The 22,554-nt window shown below is 41.2% G+C and overlaps 1 protein-coding gene across 1 annotated transcript in view; it reads left to right on the plus strand.

Moving 5' to 3' along the window:
* The first annotated feature begins 3,867 nt into the window (after window positions 1-3,867).
* Window positions 3,868-22,554, plus strand: part of LOC131260856 (protein pellino) — a 50,620-nt gene continuing 31,933 nt past the window's right edge. Inside the window, exons 1-2 of the mRNA XM_058262692.1 lie at window positions 3,868-4,105; window positions 5,323-6,087. Of these exons, the coding sequence (XP_058118675.1) occupies window positions 6,077-6,087 (11 nt within the window). The 5' untranslated portion in view covers window positions 3,868-4,105; window positions 5,323-6,076. The remainder of the gene's footprint in view (window positions 4,106-5,322; window positions 6,088-22,554) is intronic.

A 22,554-nucleotide genomic window follows, 5' to 3' on the forward strand; every position in this document is an offset into this window, starting at 1 on the left:
GATCAGTTTGTACAGTGACCGGCAGTAAAAAGTGCCCACTTCGAATTTTGTTGATTTTCGCTCAATATTTTTTTCTCAATCCAACTAAATATACTGCAAGTATTTTTCGTATATTGATTTACATATTTCACATAAAATCCACTAATGAGTAAGCGAAAACAAACATATTTTGATTTTGAGAAAAAAATAATAAAAAAAAGAATCTAAAAAAACAGTGACAAGAAAAAGTGCCCACTTTTAAAATTAGAGCTTTGCATAAACTTTTCCATTGAGGGCTAACCAATTTATTGCGTTTTAATATTTTTTAGGTTTGTTAGCACCATTTCTGATATTTATACATGTATGATCACGTGTTTAATTCATATTTGGTTGTATATATACAATTTGTTAATATCAGGTTTTGGTATCTCATTAATTTGAGTGTTACAAGAAATTACCTTGCATAAAATATGTGTTATGACACTCATTTACATTGAAGTAATTCATTCAAAGCACGAAATCCACAAGGCAGCGGTAGGAAAAATCACAATGAAATTTTAAACGTAGGCGGATCGCCCTGGTAGGGGAGACATGTGCAAAACAGATGCACGCATGGACACTAAGATCATTCGTGAGATCAAAAAAATACAAAAGTAACTGTCAGAGAGGTCATGGAAACACTTCACTCATCAGTTTTCGAAAGAACTATCCGTCGTCGGCTTGTTGCATACGGGTTACAGAGCAGACTTGCTAGGAGGCTTCTTTATATGGGCATGACCAATAAGGCCAAGTGTCTTAAGCTCGCTGAGGAACATGCTGCTATGCCTCCAGAGTACTAGAAAACGGTTCTGTGGTCTAACGAACCAAAATTTGAACTTTTTAATCGAAGATGGCATGAACGTATACAGTGCAGATCGAAGGAGGCAATGCTGCAGGTTCGCCACATCCAGGGCACAGTATGCCATGAAGGAGGCAATATGGTGATCTGGGGTTGGTTTTCGTCCAGTGGAGTGGGGAGCCTTGGGAACATTAACGGTGTTAAGTCTGCAGATTACAACATAAACATAAACATCCTGCAACAAAATCTGGAGATTTCACTGATCCTGACGGGCCTTGAAGAGAAGTTCGTTCTCCCGGCGGGGGCAAGTTCGACGCAGCCCGGCGGGGCCAAGTTCGACATACTGCCAAGAAGACGAAGTCTTTCTTCCCGTCTTGTCGGACAAAACTGTTGAAATGGCCTCCTCAGAGCCCGGAGATTAAGAATTTGTGGGCAGTTCTCGATGCCAGGGTGGACAAAACTGATGTATCGAATAAAAACGACAATTTTGAAGCTCTAATGCGCGCTTGAGAAGAATAAAATCCCCAAAAACTAAAAATCCTAGTAGAAAGCATGCCAAAGCGCCTTCAGCAGGTTCTAAAAGCTAAAAGAGAACACATTAAATATCAAAATGCATTTATTATTTCTTATTTTTATGTATAATAATAAATAACTGAAGTGGGCACTTTTTCTTGTCACGGTTTTTTTAGATAGTTTTTTTTATTATTTTTTTTCTCAAAATCAAAATATGTTTGTTTTCGCTTACTCATTAGTGGATCTTATATGAAATATGTAAATCAATATACGAAAAATACTTGCAGTATATTTAGTTGGATTGAGAAAAAAATATTGAGCGAAAATCAACAAAATTCGAAGTGGGCACTTTTTCCTGCCGGTCACTGTATATGTGTTATTTGTGATTGTGGTCAGCAATAATTTGCCGATAATAAGCTAACATTTTGTTCAATTGCATTGATTAGTGTTAAATATATGAATAAAAGTTTACAAACATATAAGAACGTGTTTTTCAAGCAGGTGCACTCGAAATAAACGACGCGCAACGAAAGTAGAAACAAAACGTGCGACAAAAAACTGTCCGGGTCAGGCCCGGGCAAAACTTTGAAGGGGTTAATGTATTAAACAAAACACGTTTTCCATGTTTTGAAGGCATTTGGCAGTCTCGGCGAATCCTGGCGCTTTTGTCGCTATACATAAAATATTAAACAGCCTTTTGTAATATTCGCTTTGCGTTTCTTTAAGCTCTGTGTAATACTGTAGATTCTGTGTTCTGCAGCGAGTTTTATTGCTAGAATCAAAAGGTTTAAACTTATAACGGCTTATAATACTTGGCAGAACGCACTGATGATATTTAGATCGGCACCATTTACTTCCGCAGCGGGAGTCAGGATCGAACCTCAGTTGTCCGTCCCTGAGTGCGGCATACGTCAGCGTCTAGTAGATACCGCACTAAACACTAAACACTGAAGCTAAGCGCCCAATATTGGAGGCTTGGCTTGAATTTCACATACGATACCGTCACTGGGATATAGGCATATGGCAGAATGTACTATTCAACGATGAAATCAAGCTGAACCATCATGGCCAGTTTATTTTAACCTGGTAAAAGGCTTTGCTATAATCTGTAGTTATGGTTTTATTTTTTATTTTAATAAAAACTTTTCTTTTGTGAACGCCAATCAGAAAACAAATAGAAAGCATAAAAAGGAAAAGCAATGATTTAAGCAAAAAATTAAGTATTGAGTTAAAATTAATCAGCATAAAAAATCGATAACTAAATATGATGTGAACGTATGAAAATGCTATAGTGCTGTTGTTTTGTGTTCAGTGTTGCAAAACCAACGTACAAAATGCAAAGGGCGGGGGTAACAAACTCCAATCTTCTTTTTGCTAATTTGTTGAAAGAGCTATTTAAATAACGCCAGAGCGAGCGCTAAATACATTTGGTCGCTTTTCTTATTTATTTTTTCTATAGTTTTCATTGGTCATATAAAATAAAGATGTTCAATGCAAAAGTGCGTACGTCACTACGGAAAAAAATACCATGAAGCTTCAAAAATGAAGCTACAAACTTACAACGTATCACAAGAGAAATGAAAAAATAGTGTTATTTCGAGTGTGCAAACCAATCTACCAAAACCAAAATCTACAAAATTCAAAATAAAAATCATCAAATAAATGGCTTTCGATCGGGGCATAAAATGACATTTTTATTAATCCGGGTTGTGTCTCTAAGTTCTTCTAAAATATGTTTTTCATGTGCGCTGTTTTTATTCAGATCGATATGCTCCAACTGGTGAGCAGTGACTGGCATGCTTATAGGATTCATGAGTACACGTGGGTCAAATCTGCTTGTGCTAGTAAACCGTATTTTAAATTTGAATTTATATAATAATCATGATCAGGAGCTATAAGAGATGGATCCTTTGATATCGGTGATCTGTAACCTTATTTCGTCAATGGAAATCCTTTGGGTTATTCAAGCTAAATGTAGCTTTGTGGATCACGTTACTAATTCATCATTTCCGAATATAGTTTTGAAACCCGTTATTTTCATGATTTACTATGAAAACTGGCTTGTAAAACACTGTAACTCTGTTGGCAAGCTCAACCAAGGTATATTATTTTACAACACATTGATTAGGGTTTGTCATATTCTCCGTAATGACATAAATAGATACTTCACAAAACAATTTTAACCATTTGCAATTGAAGAGGGTTAAAACACTCGTTACACGTGGATATGAATACTATTACTTTTCAAACTACTAATTTTATTAAAACTATACCTACTTGTCTATAAATGTTGGTCTGGCGATTCTGACAGTTGAAAATTTTGAACCGCAAACCGAGAATTTGAACTTGACGCACGGTGTTTTGTTGCCGTTAAGGTCATAAAACCGGTAATCCTACCGGTAATAAAATTACCGGTTAGGTGTATGAATGTGTTGTGACACACGGTGAAACATTGTGAGTGCGTATTCGTGCAGCAATAAATTTCCTCAAACACTAGAACTAAAACTGACGGATCCCGTCAGTCCGGAATCGGAATCGATCTTGTGCGCACGTCGTTTCGTTCGTTCGTTCTGCCAACACAGAACGATTTGGGAAAAATTGCCTCTTGAGTTTTTCTAGCGTGTCGTCGAGCGAGCTTTTGAGTTTGAAAATTGATTTACCCGCGTTTGGAAAATCATTGCAAAGGCCAAAAAGTGTGCGGACGTAAAACGCGGTGGAGAAAAAGCAAGCTCTTTTCCAAAAGGGAGGCAGCACCTTTCGGTTTGTTTGTTGTAGGTGAGTCCATCTTCTCCAGGAGCTCCGTGTTGGTTGGTGCTACGGTCTGTTTTGGTGGCTGCTTTTTAACTGGGTTTCATAAAACGGACAGATTGCTGTTATCGAATTGGTAACTTTCTGATTGATAACTTGCGATACCTGGCTGGAAAGACGTCTGTGCGTTGAATCGAGTGTAGTTTATGTGAATTCATCAATGAGCGTTTTCTTAGTAACAGAATGCAAAGAAGTAGGCTTTGAAGAGAAGGACAGCAACAAGATGGAAATGGAAAAGACGTCACGAGCGGAATAATGAAACGAAAAATGGAGAAAAAGAAAACAGTAGCCAAGTGGCGGAGTAAAAATTGTGTGGTCTAGTGTTTTGCGGATTCAGTAGAACGATCAAAGTAGCGCTTGGTCTTTTTGTTTCACAACCTCCCAGTTTTCTTCAACCGTGCGTGTGTGTGTGTGTTGGTGACAACGCATTTCGTGCCGCGTTGTTGTGCGAGACTATTGTTTTGCTAGGGTTTTAGTGTTGATTCTTTCATCTTAACGACGTGCAATCATATAAGCACAAAGAACGCTTGCGTTTTTTTTCAAGGAACTTGCAAATAACAGCAGAGACATACAGTCGGCATAACAAAATCGATCAACATTTTCCCCACACAAGAGCGTGGATGCACTTTTCAATTTCGATGCATTCTTACAGTGCAAGAGAACGAGCGTCGTGGTGGTAGGGTCGAGCAGACAATGCAAAAAAAACGTAACCTGGGAAAGCGAAGTGAAAGGAACCAAAATCGGACGAACATGGTTGGTGGAAGTGTGTGCGTACCGTTTTATTTCTTACCTGGAGCATATTAAATCATAAAACTTCCCTCGACACCCCCAACCCATTCATGTCTTCTGATTTTGCATTATTCTGCATTACTGTGCCATCTTTGTTTTCCTTTTCTTTGCTGGTCCGCAACCGTACTCTTCGACGGGGGTTTTCTCCTACCTTCTCTCGGGCAGCACTTTTTCTTTGTCCGCACAGCGATAAGCTCACTGCTTTCGGTGCGAAAGGTGGCCATGCTATTTTTGTGTGCGGAAAAGTGCATTTCCTTTCGCCTCATCTCCCATTCGTCGGTGCAGCAAGTGTTTTCCACCAGCTCTGTTTATCGTCTTTTGCTTGCTCTGACTCTGTGTGGACGGCTATATCAATGTTTGTTTGTTTATTTTTTCTTCTTTCCTCTCACATCCAGGATACGAAGTGTTTTCGAGCAGGGCAAGAGTAATCCCAGTTGAAATCGGTATCCTTTTTTATGTTGTGTTCTCCAAGCAGCGAGAGTGTGCGTTGTGTGTGTGTGCGTTGATGTTTCCATATGCGTTGTGAGAGCGGTTCGATGCAATGCGCAGAAGGCGTGTGTATTAGTGAAGCATCGCAAACGGGAAGAATCTTCCTTGAAGTTTGATAGAAAAAAAAGGAAAAGCTGAAGAAACCAAAATATATCTCGCAGTTTACGTTGCGTCGCCACGGTCCCGATTTGATTTGTTTTGATTTGGTGCAGGTGTACAAGCAGGAAAAGCAGGGTTAAGCCGTTAGTGCATTAGTTTCGCCCGAGACTCCTGTTCGCAGCCTGCTTTGTGTGATAAAGTGTGTTCAAGTGTTTGGTGAAGTGTCGAGAAAAAGGGCTTAGTTTGTAAAAAGTTGTGTCTGCAATCGGCGGCTGTGCTTTCGAAGTTTGCTTGCGAAGATAGCGATCCGTTTCTTCAGCCCGCCATCCGGTGGAAAATAGTGCTTTTTGTAGAGGATTTTTACCAACACCCTCCCCAGGCCCCGTGGGGTGTTTCGTTTTCTCTACCTTCGCATCGATTGCCTTCGTCCCTTCCACCAGTGCGATTCCGCGCGCGCCACCCTTCGGTGAGTGCGGATCCAACTGTATCTCGTACACAATAGGCTCGATCGAGGCAAACAGCGACACTACGGAGACCAACGGAACGAACGTCGTCGAAAGCATGGTTAAACGGTAAGTTGGATTATTTCCATAGCGCTGTTTCATTGGTTTTTTTTTCGTTTCTTACCTGCCCGTTACAGTGCCACCTTTTCGGAAAACGAAATGGAGGTTGTCTTGAGGAACTATTTTTGCCACAGTTTTGTGCGTCGTATGCGAGAAGGTGGTGCCTTTCGCTAATAGTGCCGGTTTCGTGTTTCGGCAGAGGATGGGCCACGAAATTCGATACATGGGTTTTGTGTGTCCCCTCCAGGCTGTCACCTACGCCCCTTCGCCGTGCTCTACGGGATTGAATGCCTTCATTGATCCTTTTCGTGTCCTTGCCCAACGCAGCACGCAGGTTGCTGGTTCGTTGCTTTATTCGTTTTGTCCGTTTTCATCGTCATTCTTCTTTTGGAAATGGGCACGAAAGCTAAACACCGAAATGGAATTCAGTTCCTTTAAGGTCAGGGTAGAGTTGGGATTTGTGGAATTTTTATACCATGTAGAGATGGTTCCTGTGAGGTATGGTTTCTTTGATGAAATTAAATAATTCGAAGAAGGTCATATTTCGATTTTAAAAAGCCAAACAAAGTTGATTTCACGTTATATTCATATTCCTAGTACCTCGAGTTGTTAAAACACATGCTACACACCAAATACTGCTATTTTGTCGCCTTTAGTTTTATTAATGAATGGAAAAAGTTCAATTTTGTTGGCACACAATGACTAAAGAATAGCAAAAAGGTCCCAATTGTATTAAATTATTTTTTAAGCTTTTTGCTTTTAAGCCTATATACTTTTGAAGATAAATAATTGCATTGCTGATGATATGAAATAATCTTTTATTTTCCAATAGAAACTGGTTTCACACAAGTTGCTCCATTGTGACAGAGATTGTGTAATTATATTCCAGAAAACGGTTGTTACGAAATAGCCTTCAGCAGGTCTCTTGTTGTGTGCAATTATCATTTATCGATTAGAAGCAAAAATCTAGTTTAGTTAAAAGGAATACTTTGCATGTACGATTGTGTTTTCACGTGTAATGATAGCCATGAGGCGAAGCGTGTCGTACTTATTTATTCTACAATCGCGAGCCTTCTTACTTTATTTATTCAAGCTACAGTTGAATGGTTTGCAGCGTGCGTCATTTTTTATTTGTTTACTATTGCCTTAGAAAACATGTGCATTTCATTGAAAATGGGGGAATAAATAGTCGCATGTTGAAGTGCAAAAATAAATGTAATTTCGAGTACAAATGTTACAAGCATAATTTGTTTTCGTGCTTAACATATTGTATGCATCAGGTTATCAGGTTTTATGGAACAAACATAATAAAAACAGTATTTTACACTGTAAAAGAGCGTGTTAGAAATGACTGAGTAAGAAGTTTGCCGTGAATGTTTCGACAAATGGCCTACTTTGAACTTTTTATAGGTTTCAACACAAAAAACATTCAGCAAAAAAAGTATACAGGAATTTTATGCTCTCAACCTTCGATAACGGTCGATAAAAGCCATTCCTACCTTCTTGCTTCTCCTATGCCACAACGTAGGAACACAGCGCAATTTTGTGAACTGACATTTACGAGAATCACGGTGAAGCTTTTAAAGTATCTGGTATATAAAGTAGCCACACACCTCCTATTGTCTCCTTATTACAACTTTGTTTTACCTTTGCCAATTGATTTGTTTGCTGAACATAAGCAATACAGTTGACATTTTCAAACTTATGATTTACCGTAGCACTTTCTATTTGTATGTGTATTTTATTTTTTTAACAGCGTGTATAGCATATAGTTTTTATTTATGTTTCGACCCAGAAAGTGCTGAACAAAAAGTTGCCCGTAATTATTGAGAGCCCCCGGGGGGGAAAAAGTTCTGCTCGATCGAGCATAATCAATAGGGAGGTGCCGGGAACCTGTCCCAATGGATGCACCATTGGTGCCAACTGAGCTGGACGAGATGATGCCATTGCGCTGTAGAGTCACTTTGAGAGATGACTTTTTTTCAATCAGTTACTGTTCACCGTTTTGTTAAAAAGTTTTCGAAACCGTGCTTGGAAAGTGGGTCCTTTGGCTCATTGAATGTGAATAACGTACAATTTCAAAGCTGGAGGATGTTGATCAATCAATCATGACCGGGATTTCGAGTTCGGATTTTGATAAGACTTCGTGTTTGATACTTAAACGGTTGGTGCAAGTGCAACAAGGGGTTGAAATCAACATAAACGACGGAATGAAAACAATCTAAAACGAGAATTTGATAACAAACAATCAGCAGCAAGCAAGCATTAACGAATTTTCTAATTTATTACCGCACGGAAACGCGTCAGTTGTCACGTCAAAATCGAATCTACTGAAAAGCTGGCCTAAGCTGAACCGAATCAAGTGCTTAGGAAAGAGTTTCGATGCTTTTATTTTTGTCATCATTTGGATAAGTTACACCTTTTTCATCGCTGTACTTTCTACTGCAATGTTTTTCTTTCACCTTGATTAGGGAGGGTCAGCTTCGTCGTCATCATCGGGACGGTAAATGTCAGAGCTACCCCAAGTGTGCGGCTTACTAACTTCTCCAGAACGTGCTCCCGCACACAAAAGGCGGCTCTAAAGACCGTCCATTTTTAGAACAGCAAAGCAGCAGCGCGCTGCAGCAATTACAAATCAATTGGCGCTCGTTTATTTTGTTGATCTTTTCCTCCAAGCCATCAGCGCCCCCAACCTCCTGTTGCCGCCAAACGCTTTTCGGGCAGGTTCAGGATAATTCCCCAACCTTGGTCCCTCGCGGTCGATGGGCGATTACTACTCGGCATGACAATCCAGCCCGTTCCGTTTTTCCCCTTCTTCCTTTTTCGGAAGCCGCAAATTTTCCACCCCATTGCCGTTTCCGTTCGGAAGTGTACGATGGCGGATCCTCCCGCGGTTTATGATTGTTTGTTTGCCTCACGCCTTGGTGGGACGCACGCTGAAGAAATGTGCCACGAGTACGCACTTGGCGGCATGCTGAACGTTTCGTTGGGGTAGAGGGATTCACGCAAGGGAGCGGGTGAACCGGGCGGGGAGCGTGCAAGCAATAACCGACAAACAAGCAAACGAGCGTAGGAGTAATTAGTTATGAAAGCTTGGTAAATTACGCACAAAACTATTTTGCGCGCGTGTAGGTTGCTAATAGAAGACTGGTCGTAACGGTTAATTAAAGTTGTTAAATCTGATCTTGTTGCATTTTTTACCGCACTAGTTGCCAAACATGTGTGTGTGTGTGTGTGTGTGCAATATGTTCATGATATTTTCATTAAACTCGCTCGTTTAGTACATTAATTGCTAACAAGGCAGGGTTGGGCACAGAAATGTGTCCATTCTTTGAATCGCATCTTTTGCATGTTTCCTTCGGAATGCTATTTAATCACCGAAAGGAATAGATTTATTGTGTCATAAATAATGGCAATGAGGAGAGATACAGCGCGCCCTTTCTACGAATGTTTGATTTTATTGCACAACATTTACAACACCACTTACGTGAACCATCCTGCTATCAGTCGTCGCTAAGGACACAATCACCAATTGTGTCGGTACGAAACATGCGACGGTCCGCATTGGAGTGACTTGTACAGCTGTGTTTTGTACTTCAGTAGTTTTTTTACTGTGTTGAACTAATTTTTTAACTTTATTTTCATATGTATTCAAGCCACTTATCTGTGATAATGCGAAGAGGAAATCAATTCTTTCTACGGCTTTAGAACAGGGGTCGGCACACGTTTTCTGAAATAGGGCAAACAATGTAAAAGAGTATGAAACGATGTGTTGTTCTTTTGAAAGTGATAGACCTTTTTCGAATGTATAATTTTTTTATCTTGAATGTAACATAAGTATTAGATAAAACATTTCGAAATTTTAATCCTTACCGTTAATTTTGATTGTTATTGGAAGTTGTATTTTTTTAGCATCAAACTTGTCGCTCACTGTATTTTAAGTACATTTTTTATATCATACCTGAAAAACAGCCTATGGATGTTTTGAATATTGTGAACCATATCTTATTATGTAGTGGTGTCGACAATTGTAGCCAGTAAAATTGTTATTTTATCGCTGGATTATGAACGAGATTCACGCGAGCGGGAAATTTCGAAATCGACGATCTAAAAAGTCAAATTGTAGGAGGAAACTACATGGTATTGAACATCACCTTCAACAGTGTAGAAAATGTCGGATGGTCTTCATGCGATTGAAGGAATCCTTATACCTCGAGCTTCAGTTTGCTACTTTTTTTATTCATCTGTTCAAATAGTTCATTTGGATCATCTAACAATTCATTTGACTTAGTTCCTGATTCCTATTTAGTTAATCCTTTTTTTTGTTGCATTCCTAAATGCCAGGATGTAGGCAACTTATAATCGCAACAAACAGTGTTAACACGTTAAGTGCTACGCGCAAATTGTACTACTTCCCGTTCTGCCAGCGATTCGTAGAAACGCCGGCCTACCCAACGGGCTCTGTCGGCCCGAGCAGACCGACGCCGGCTTACGGGGAAGAACACGTAGCGCTTAACGTGTTAACTTAAATTTTTAGGTCTAGGCAAGTGAGGCATCGTGAACAAATTCGATAAGAATTGAATGTTTGATTTTGTATGTTGCGCTAGATTTTTCTTACGGGCCGGATAACATTAGCTGATGGGCCGGATTTGGCCCGCGGGCCCGGCTTTGCCGGCCCCTGGCTCAGAAGAACATAAAGCAAGCTTCATCTACGATCCACTTCCGAGCGTGGCAGTCGATTCCGATCACGTTGTTCTTATCGAATATTCTTACACAGTGCAGGTCGTATGTTTTCTTCTGCATTGCAAAACACTCCGGCTCTTCCCAGATTGGCACCACACCACATGACGACGATGGTGCTCTTCGCTGGAACTATGGTCACTCGTTATGGCCCTGCGGGTGCTGCGGCGGTCTATTTATGGCGTGACCGTAAACGTGCCTTTGCCGGCGAACCGTTTCGGGGTACAGCAGCGAGCATTAGATGGTTTATGAATATTGCATGTCCCTCCCGGAATGAATACGGATGCCGTGCATCGCCGTGCTGCAGGTCGCGAATGCATCGTAACGTGTTCCGATGGGGTTTAGAATCAAGTGTGAGTCAGTGTGTCGTGTCGTTGCCACTCTTTGTCAAGGGCAATCCATGTGAGGTGTTCTAGCATGATGGGGGGAGGTTCTCCACAAATGCTGCCTTGAAGTTTAGATCCGAATAATATGCTTTCAAATAATTATTTTCTGCATCGGTCGGTTTACCCTTCAGCCCCCGGGGTTAATGTAAATGTATTCTAACCAAAGTGGCCTCGTTCATGAAATGCAGTCATATCTTCGTTCTTTCCACTTCATGCACAAGGGCAGTCGCGAATCGTAGATTAAGACCTATCGGCTGCAGCTTCTTATCACTAGCGTAAAAGGAAGGTAGGAATGACGATTTGCCCTGACACTGAATTTCCCTTCGGGCGGTGATTGACGGCTGCGATTAAGTGTAGCGATTGAAGATTTGCGTGCTGTTCACGGCATTACCGTCACGCGCCGAACCGGACGTGGCCGTACCATGACTCCATCTGGCCGGAATGACTCAGGTCTTAATGTGTGTGGCTAGCGAAAGAATATAACGGAAACACACGCAAACGAACCAGGTCAGGGATACAGCCCAGAGTGCCCTCTCTGCAGGGTAAGTGTGTAGGTTAGTGCCACACATAAACAGGTGTGTTTCATAGGAAGCCAATGCGACACTCCGCCTCTTATGCTTGCCAACAGCTGGTAGCACCGATTGCATCATACGCCACCCGCCTGAAACCCCGGAAAAAAAGCCTACAAATGGGCGTGAAACATACAAATGTGAGTAGCTTGTTGTGGGATGGGCAAAAGCCCTTGGCCTTCGGGGGGTGGTGAGGGCACACGAATCCTTTTCAGCATCCGGTCCGTTGAGTGATACCACCCAGCGGGAGCACACGTACATGTGAGGCGCACCATATTCTTCCATTCTTCCGCCCAACATGATTGCACATGACAAAGAAGCAAAGCTAGACAGGCGACTAGGAGCCTTCATCAGCAGCACGATCTGCGTATTTTATCCTCAATGACATCAGCATCAGCAGCTCCATCGTTCATGATAATAACCGGGTTTATCGGGAGGGGGTGGGGTGTTGCGGGTGGTCGGATTGAGGTTGCCTTTGGGTCGGTTCACGCGCTGAGGTAAGCAGACGGTGGCACATCGTTTGTTCGTTCGTTAAACTTTACTGCGGTTGCTTTTATTATTTTCGATCATAAAGTGGTAATTAATTTTAACGGCGATCGGCGCAAACGTTGCCAACTTCGGCCAAACGTAAGACGATACCGGCGGGTTATGATGCAATGGCGGTGGGTGGGGGCGCGCTGTATGTGTCAGTAATGAGAATCCGCTGCCGGTGCTGTATATGATAAAGGGTTTTGATGTGCATTCGATGGCGATTTCGATAAAACTAATCTTGTTTGCTACATTTTCATTAATTTATTTTTCAAATGTTTTTATTTCTTGGGCAGTAGAAAAGTATAATTCTGAAAATGTAGGTTTGTTGATTATTGTATTTGAACAATAAAAACACTGTAGTTTTTACGAGAGACCAATTTCTATGTTAACATCAGTTTGAGACGAATCTTTTATTACAAATTAAAAATTTAAATTCTTATTTATGTAGTGGAAAATTTAATTTGTTACCTGGTTTGGCGCAATCGAGGTACGAAAGCGTTGGAAACATCCTAAAATAACTAAGAATAACTAAATAGTAGCAGAAGATTCTAACATTTCACTTTAAACAACAGAGATGAAACCTTTCCTTCCAAATAAAGTTAATTCTACAAAATTAGCTTTTGCATAAACACATTCATAACAATGAAAAGTTGAGACGAAAAGATTGTTTTGATCAAAATCACTCAAAAGTATTGAAGCGGTTTTGTATTAAGTTGATATTATATTCATTAAAATACGGTACTAGGCATTTTAAAATGAATTTCGTCACTTGTTCCATCCATGTTGCTCTATACACTGCTTATTTTCTGTGTACATATTTAGTTATGAGCCCTTTTGCTATTGCAATTGTGATGTATTATTTATTTCAAAAATCTACTTTTCATGCTTAAAATACTTTTGTTCCAGAATGCATATATTAAATTAACTTATTCGTTAAGGCAGTGCTCGGGCCATAAATAACCGGCTGTTAAATATTAACGTAGCCAGCCAAGCGTGATAACTAAGTTCGACTAAAATTGCAAAAAACTAAAGAGAATCTTCATGGGCCATGGCGGCGTTCCCCAATACAACATTTATCAGCTTTTCTTCGTTCCTGGAACTGCTCTGGATTGCTTTGCTGTTGCCTTTGCCGACAGTGTATGGAGCTTGTTTCCGCCGTTGGCACATGCTCACAATCGAGTACTGCAGAACCCGCGACTGGCTGTTCTGCTGGTACTGCAGTATCAGCTGCGGTTGTCACCATTTTTCCTTTAATGTTTGGCTCATGTACGCAAGCTGTACCGATGGGCAATTTCCATATGAATTTTTTTTCGCGCGCACCAGACGGCTTTTTTGACCACTTTTTTTTGTCATCACCGGGCAGCAGAGCTCTAGCTCCCCCCTTTCGTAGCATACCGTTCCGGGAGGCCATTCAACTGCCCAACATTGCTGACGCCGGATGTGTTGCCTGGACCCGCGGGAAGACAAACCGCATGGAAAAAACCCCAAATAGCAGCTGTTCGTTCTGATGTGGGCTTCTACACCTTTTCCTCAAGCTGCGTTGCTCGAACGCTGGCGAAGTTCTCTCATGCGTGGCGTAAATATGTCATCTGGCGAGAGCGAACGAGCGTATTATTTTGCATTACATAAAAATGATATGAACCCACCGGTGCCGGCAGCGTGAGTAACACCGTGACCAGGAACGCACACGTTGTCCAAGGTGTTTTTCGTGGCATTCGATTTTTGTCTTACTGCATCATGCAAAAGTAGCCGTCTGGTGGTGAGGTCACAATGATGTGGCTTCGCGGTAGCAGCTGCCCGTCGTCATATTCCTGCCAACGACGGAAAATGTCCCATTTTTGTGGACTGTCAGCGGAAAACGAGGCCAGTAGAGTGATGGTGGAACGCCATGCCTTAATCAAGCAGGAGGAGGAGGAGGAAGTCCGCCATCGGATGCCGGCAATGTCGGGCCGATCGATGAAATCGCCATGGTCATATACGAACACTCCGAGTGAGTTTGAGGCCCGTTTCGTTCGGTCGGTTTATTGAACGGATTGTTCCGTTGGAGGCCACTGGAAGAGATATCGATCCGTAATCCAGCAGTTAGCGACGGTCAGCATGTTGGTTGACGGTGGACAATGCTTAAGAATAGTTGGAATGAAATTGTTATGAATATTTGAAAAGAAGGCACAATTTTATCGGTTCATGATTCCATTAACCGGTTGTCCATAAGTTAGAGGACTTTTCAGGATTAAAGGATCTTGGAACTATGATGCATCGTTTAGAAAGTATGTCAACAAACTATAAGGTTATCTCAACACTGAAAGGGTCGATAATACGTTTGTAGCTTAGATAAGATAAAAGTAGATCACGTAGTAGGTCACGGTATTGAAAATAAAGGTTACACTCGGTATGGATAGCAGACAAAAATAAAGGATCTTGCATCAGGTAAAGAAGTTTATGCCATGTTTCGTTTAGAGGTGGCAAAATAGAATGAAGTGTGCTGTAATTCAGTGGGTTTCGATATTAGCTAAGGTAAAATATGAAATGTAGCATAAAAACGTATTTTAAATTTTCATAAAAAGAGAACTGAATTATTTCTTACCCAATTTTTTTAACAATCGTTGTTGTAAAACATATGAATGCTCTTTTAGCCTTTTATTAAAATCTGTAGCAATTTTTCTTAAATACTTTGTGAAATGTTTTCGATTAATACGTTTTGTTGCGCTTATAAAGCTATTTAGACTCCAATATAAGAGGATCAAGCGTTAAATATTGTATAAATGATTAGTTTGATTCACTTTGTGAGTTAGGCTATCAAATAGTTTCAATTAATTTTTCACATTTTCATACATTAATGGTACTGTAATGAAGCAATCATTACGCAATTTATTCAAATAGTAATATCTACGATTATTATTCAAATTCGCAAATATATGAAGAACTACACGACTGCAGATAAATACGACTAAATGAAAGAGATTTTGTGCAAATGGTCTGCAAGATTCAGGTTATTGGGACACGACTCTGACAGCTTGTCTTTGATTTTATTACATTTGAATTAAGCCTATCTGGTTCATAATTTGCCAGGTTCATTTTATTAACAAGTTTGCTACGTGCACTTTTATTACATTCGGTTTTGAAGGTTGCCCTCACGATGAGTTCGCGGGGGCCATTCGATTCGGAACGTTTACTTGCGTTGGATTTACGACGACGAAGCCATTGCCCGCTCCGTGTGGGGGTCCAGTTGGCAGCAGTTTCAAGCGGACGGAACAGTTGCTCCGTCGAGCAGCGGTCATTAAACTCTAGCGCGGTTCTAGCGCCGATCAAAACGTCTCTCGCGCTCGCGCAACTATGTTTTAGGTTTGGTGCGCGTTCGCGTTTTACAAAATCGAGAGAAATTGAATGATCGACACAGCCAGTCGAGGGAGCGAGAGTCTTTCGTCCATGACTTTGGTCCGCTGCTGTCATCATGGCGGACGGTTGGAGCAGCGTGGTGTTGTTGTATTCCGGTGGTTTTTTTCGATGTGTACCGGATCGCGCCACAATATCTGAGCATATTATGCTACAGGGGACAACGTATGTGGGTCAATTTCTTGGGTCATAAAGTTTAAAAACAGGAAAATATGTACCAATAAAAGTATGTTGTCCCAATAAAAGCAATTTCGACAGAGAGAGAAATTACTTCCTGGTCGAATACTTGATGATCGACATCAATTTCTCAAGATTTTACGCTCGGTATTTATTTGAAGTCATACATGCTTATATAACTAATAGGAAGCTTGGTAGATCAGCTTTTTTGAAATATGTTTAACCCACAAAGTTTATTCAATATGGCATCTTTCTTTAAACCAAACCACATGTTCTGGATATGTTTCTGAGCCATTTATCTAAAAAAACAATGCTGTTGAATGGCTGTTCTCCGCATGATTACATCAAACCGGCTCGGTTGTTGAGCACTTGTTCTGAAGAATGGAAGACTCAAAAGGGACCAGCTGTTACTTGACGGTTAAGCTTTGTTTTACATGGGGGTAAGCAATCTTACACCAGTTGATTGTATGTTTTTGGCATACGTATTTCACTAGAATTGTTTTCCGTCGATTACATTGTTTTGAATACTGATGAAGCAAGATTTGGATGATATTGAAAATTGCTTGGATTTTGCATGTCATAGCCAAAAGTGACTCACTGCTGGTGCGTGTTATCATCCTTTGTATGAATTGCTTTTGATCAGCGGTTCATATTATAATGAGAACGATTAATTGTACTATATTGATACTGTTTCGCGAAATCAGTAACATTCTAGAGTTTGGACCACACCTTTGTTTGACTATCTTAATTACGTTACTCTATAACAGTTTTAATCAACATTGACTAGAGCGTGCCTAATTGAGCAAAAGAGAACAGCTAAATTTAAATCTTCTTTGGCGTGTAAACATAGAGAGCCTGCAGATTTAAATTTTGTTGTTTTATTGATACAAACTAGGTTATGAGGGTAACTGTACTACTTTGGGCCTGCGAATACCAGTTTCTTATCCAAGAAAAAGAATGAAGAGAAGGAACTAGATAATTGAACCATAATAAGCTCGCCTTCTCATATCGCAGCTAATCCCAACACATAAGAAATAATATGAAGAGTATAGTACCACGGTTGCAGCGAATCAAACAAAATTATTTCAAATCAAACAAAAGATTTCAATTAGGTGCTGCTGTTTCTGATAACCGGATGGAATATGAGGAAAATGTGCGTGACACTTATTAAATACTTTGAACATATTTCACTCTTTAACATTGTTCGACCCTTTATCTTCTACATAAAACAAAGATCTGTAAAAATGCGTGTGCTCACTGCTTAAGTCCATTGTCTGTTGTAGTTGCCCCACAGTGGGCTCCCTTCCGGAGGTAGCACACGAGACAATGCGGGGGGATACAGATTCAGACAAACTAACGTGCATCCAACAAAATGGCAGTGCAAACGCAATGCACCGGCGCATCGTTTGTCGTCTGCCGGCCACGGATAATTATGGAACAAAGAAAAACGGTGTGCGCACACACGTACACACACGGTTCGTTGTCACCAGGCTCGAAAGGGAGTAGTAGTAGACAGAACATACTTGGTGGACGCCATAGTTTCCATCGACGAAACCACCGCTGTCCGGACGTCTGCCGTCTGCGTCGAGTGTTGGCGAAATGGATGCACTTGCTGCTTGCTGTGGCACCCTCTCGAAGAGAGGAGCCTGTTGAAGCACCGGGCACGTGGAAGTGGTCGTGGATGTAAACTTCCGTTATCATCGCTCATCGTAATACTGTCGCACTCGAGCGTGTATCGCTAGCTTTTTGCGTAAGTACTTCCGGGTGTAATTTCACTATCGTCGCGCCCAACAAAACACGCCAGGTACTAAGGAGAGTGTCTGACGTAACAGTGTGTGTCAAACGGGCGAAAAAGGGCCTTTTTTTGGGTTTGCCATATGGTTGAAGTGGAGTATAGAGCAAATACCACGAGTGTGTGCATGCGCTCCCCTTCCACCTTCCGCCAGGGGAAGCCACAATTGGAAGACCTACGCTCTGTCCGTGCCTTTGTCGTCTGTCAATCTGTTGCTCTGTCCCGCGCGCTGGAGCTTATCAGGAGGAGCAGTAGTGCTAAAGTGTCACTCCGATTGCAATGCGTAGTAAGTTTGTTGTCGCCTTGGTAAATTGATGAGCAGTACCCATGGTTGAACTCGTTCCTAGACGACGACTTAAATAAGCTCTCGACGCAAATAAGCGCACCGGGTCGATCGAGTGATGTATCAAAGTGGGTTTTTCTTAATTTTAGTAACGATTCCCTTAGAGATTGGTGAATAAGCAATTTGAGGTTTAGAAATGCTGTATACGATACAAACAAAATTATTTAACTTGAGTCCACTTAAATAATTCAAATAATTTATATCACACAAGCGATGTCTACTCGATTGACATTGAAAACCATTTTGAAGGTTTTCGAAATCATACTGATTTGACATAGAAAAATATAAAACCGACAAAAAAGTCAACGAGATAGGGGTTTCCCCTACGGTACTTCCCTGGGTTCATGTCTCGGTTCCTGGTGTCCTGGTAGTCTAACTTGAGCCGCCTGAGAGACAACTCTTAATTTTAATCGCTCGATAATGGTTGCACTGCTGCTACTGCTAATGAGGCGGGAAGGCGGCTTATCTCGTCGCGGCTTGTACGTTTGTTGCTGCGATGAACTACATCAATTCATCTTAAGTAGGTTGAGTTACAATGGGCCAATTTTCAAGCAAGATTGTCGACAGTCCGGTTCTTATCATTACCTTATTGTTTTGTTCCTTATTTGAACTTTACGAGTAGTTATAGCCGCTGAAGCTGGAATCACTGTAGGAGAAAGTGTCATAAATGTGTAAAAGAATTTAAGTTCGTTGTGTGTAATTTCCATTATACGGCATTTAGCAAAAAACAATAGTACAGGTCTGAAACTTTCACAACTTCATTGTTACTATTTACTAATACTACTAAAAATATTAGTTTCCGGCTGAGGCGCCACAGTAGCACGCTTTCCTTGGTGTAATTTAGTTATGGTCATGCTTTAGTAATAACATCAAACGGGAAGCTACAGGGTAAAAAGAAGCTTCGTTTAATTGATGGTTAATACAATCAGAGTAGTTTATTTGCTGGTTGATTTCGTTTATAATCCATTTCATTTAGTCTTTGATTTCTATTCGCGTTTGATTCCCATCGTTAACATGCAAAGATAGAAGTATTTTTTTTCTAGAACCTTTAAAAAGAGTAGAACTTAGTTGCACAACTTTTTGATAAAATATCTTAAAGGCGTTTTAAACGATTGCAACTTTCACTTAACAGCAACTGTCAAACATTCATTTCACTCATGTGAAACACAACTTAACTTGTCTAAACGCGAAATAAACAAACACTTTTAGTTAAAATTTAAAATTTTACTTAACGTAGCCAGGTTTGAAATTTCACGAGCTTCATTGGTCATGTCTCCCCTAAAGCTAACTTATGCTTGGTCCACTTCATACGTGTAGTTGTGAATCTTCATCGGTTGTTTTATGCTGTATGTTATAATTTTTGAAAAGCCAGTCTACATTGAATATTTTTTATTTGGGTTTTCAAAATTTATATAGGATCTCAGGCACGCTTTTGCTATTTTGAGGTTATATGAAAGGCTTTCTTAGGCAATACGTCATAAAAGCATAATCATGTTTGTTAGCAATTGCATAATTACTTGCTAGAAGAGTTAAAGTCTGGTGTTCAGAAGGATCCGGGTAAAATTTAGAAATCAACTCTTCAATGTAAAGCTACGTGACATGAGCTATTCAAAAGCAATTACCGAAATTGCACGTAACAACGTACTTACATTTCTATTTCATTCCGCCCGATGCATCGAAATGCAGTGGTCAATACTTCAAGACACGGTCTAACCTCGGTCTAGCCATTGGCCCCTAACGGTGTCGGGTGCACAAACCCTCGCGGTTTGGTTCATGCGCTTACAGGGGTGTAATCGATGTAAAATCCGAAAAATTATTTACGAGCCTCTGCCCCGTGGAGCTTTCCTATCGGTTCTAATCTGAGCATCGAGCTGGACGCGATGTTTGCCGCATTAGCTGACGTCAGCCGCGGTGGAAGCGTGCCATCAGCTGCTTGTTCCTCCGGTTCAGGTCGGTCGCCCCGAAACGTGCCTCCGGGTGTGTTGATGTTGGAATGGAGAACCGAGGGGCAGGAGTTTGTGGTTGTGGCTGGCAGGGGGAAGGAACTTATTCCGTTCGTGACTCGTAATTATCGATTGCCCAGGCTTACTCCAACGATTGCGCGGATGATGGGAAGGGACAGCTGAGGGACCACTTTCCCAAAGGGCGCACGTGAGAGGCGGCAGGGGAGGGCAATCTCCTTCTCGAACACACGCGCGCCCGCGCATAGCATTATCGTAATCGATTAAACCTTCGCGGCGAACTGTGCCCCCTGTGATCGTGTGAATATTTGATGGGGCATGGCCTGGCGGTTCCACTCGCCGACTGTGCTTGTTTGTTGCAGCATGTTCGTCTCCAGTCCGACCGGCATCGGATTGTTGTAAAGCTCTTCTACAAGTGACTGAGATTGATGGTTGGTGCTGGAAAACTGGTGCACGCAAAAGGCACGCAAAGTTTTGGAGCGAAGGCACAGGAAAGTAGGCAGCGGGCACGGAGGTATAAGGAAGTCATCCAGCTAAAATACCGTGCCAGCAATTGTACAAGGTTTATAATTACCGGTTGACAGGCTTACTTACGGTTGGTTGGAGTGTCAAGGTTGCCCCAACCTCTCACGTGGTGGAAGGTTCATACGGAGTTAAGATATTAGAGAGCGCGTGTTTTGGACTTGATATTCTGCTTAAGGTATCTTGTGAAAAATGCCCACAACCGAATATTAATAACGCTTCTTTTGTGTTACAAGCGTTTTAAAAAACGCGGTATTTATTCGGGCTATCTTCACAGTCCAATAAAAAGGGCCGCTTCCCTTCGTAGCCTTATATTTATACTCTCCGTATCGCGATGGCCGGTTCATTTTCAAAATGCCCATCGGGGCCATCATGCGCGCATCTTGATCGGGCGAAATTTCGCCCAACCAAGCTAAGCAGTTAAGGAGTGTTCCTTTGACCTCTCTTACTCTATAAACCCTGCCTGTCACTGCCTGTCACTATTGTTTACTTCTCGATTCCACTACCGCGTGGATACCAATCTAGTTTAAAAGTCGTCGGCCAGTGTTACTTTGTAACATATCTGTTAATAAAATATTTTCTTCGAACCAACGAATCTCCCATACCTAAGCTGCATCGATACGCCATCAATCGGCTTCCCTAATGGACATTTTGGGTGATTTGTTTGGATGGTTTATGGCCACCTTTTAGTGCCGGTCAAATGACGCCACATGGTGGAACCCGGCTCTCACTATGGACGCGTTTTTGTCGGTTTAAAGTTGAAAGGTTTTCTTTCTTCTGGCGATCTTTGGCCTCTTTTCCGTTTGGAGGAGGAGAAATGTCCGGAATTGTCTTCCGCGTCGTTTCTCTGTTGCCTCTGCTTGCTGGTGGCGCAGATGTCATTGAACTTTTTCTGGTGAGATGTTCCGGTCGTTTCGGTTTCGGCGCGTGGCCGCCGGCGATAGTGTGTGTGTGTGGATCCTAGTGTTGATTCCACGTGCGTTCTTGAAAACCACTGGGAGTTGAGGCTATGAGAGGTTCGGCTAGTGTGGCGCCTGTCTAGGATGACATTCGCGTCATAAAGCGGTGGCAATAGAGAGTGGAAATGGGATTTTTGTGTTCCGATGGTTGGCCGTTCTCGGAAAACTTATTTTGTGATGCACTCTCTCTTCCTTAGCATCCGAAAAAGTTCCGCGGCACTGCTAAGAAAAACAAAAAGTATGACTAAAATAAGTTTTACCTATTTTTGTCCATTCCCATCCGCTTATCTAGTGACGTTTGCACGGTGGGATAAGAGGCGAATGTTTCGGAAAAAAATTAAAGTTTTTGTATACTAATGGAAACAAGCTTAAGTGATAGCCAGATCGTTAACTAAGAAAAGACCGTTGTACAAATTCAATACATTGCACAATGTTCTAGCTGTCCAATGTCAACATTTTTTTTGTTCAGTCAATTTTGAACGAGTTCGAACTTTCCTTTCACTTTCGGCATGTTAAAAAATATATTTTAAGAATGTCAATACAACTTTTTCATTTGAACAGCTACTAGAATTGAAATAACATGTTTCCAGGAGGTTTTCTAACTTTTATTATGAATAAAAAACGAATCTCAAAAACAACTGGGAAATTTCTGAAAAAGTTAAGCTGTCCGAATTTGCGAGTTTTTAAGATACTGCTTGTTAGGTACATGTACTATCGCGCGCAGAATGGGGTATTGTATGACCAAGGGCTGTGGTGGGTATCTATCGGATAGAATGTAGGATCTAAAAGTATTGCTTCGAAGCAATCCTATGCTGTAGCTTTTCAAAATACCGCATTAAATTGTTGCAGTACATCACTTACATATACATTACATCTATTGAATACACTTCGAGTGCCAAGCCTTGTTCACGCTACAGTGGTACCATCTAGTTTTTCCATGAAAAAATTACCTTTTTTCTTGTTTTTGAATCATTTTCGGTTAAAAACAATCAAAATCGGTGATAAAAGCATCGAAAATTTGTAATGTCCTCTTGATTGTTCTACCTTATCCCACCGTGCGTCGCTCGCAGTGGATCGATGGTGTACGGAAGTGTCGATAGATT

Source organism: Anopheles coustani, chromosome 3, assembly GCF_943734705.1.
Source record: "Anopheles coustani chromosome 3, idAnoCousDA_361_x.2, whole genome shotgun sequence".
Lineage (NCBI taxonomy): Eukaryota > Metazoa > Arthropoda > Insecta > Diptera > Culicidae > Anopheles > Anopheles coustani.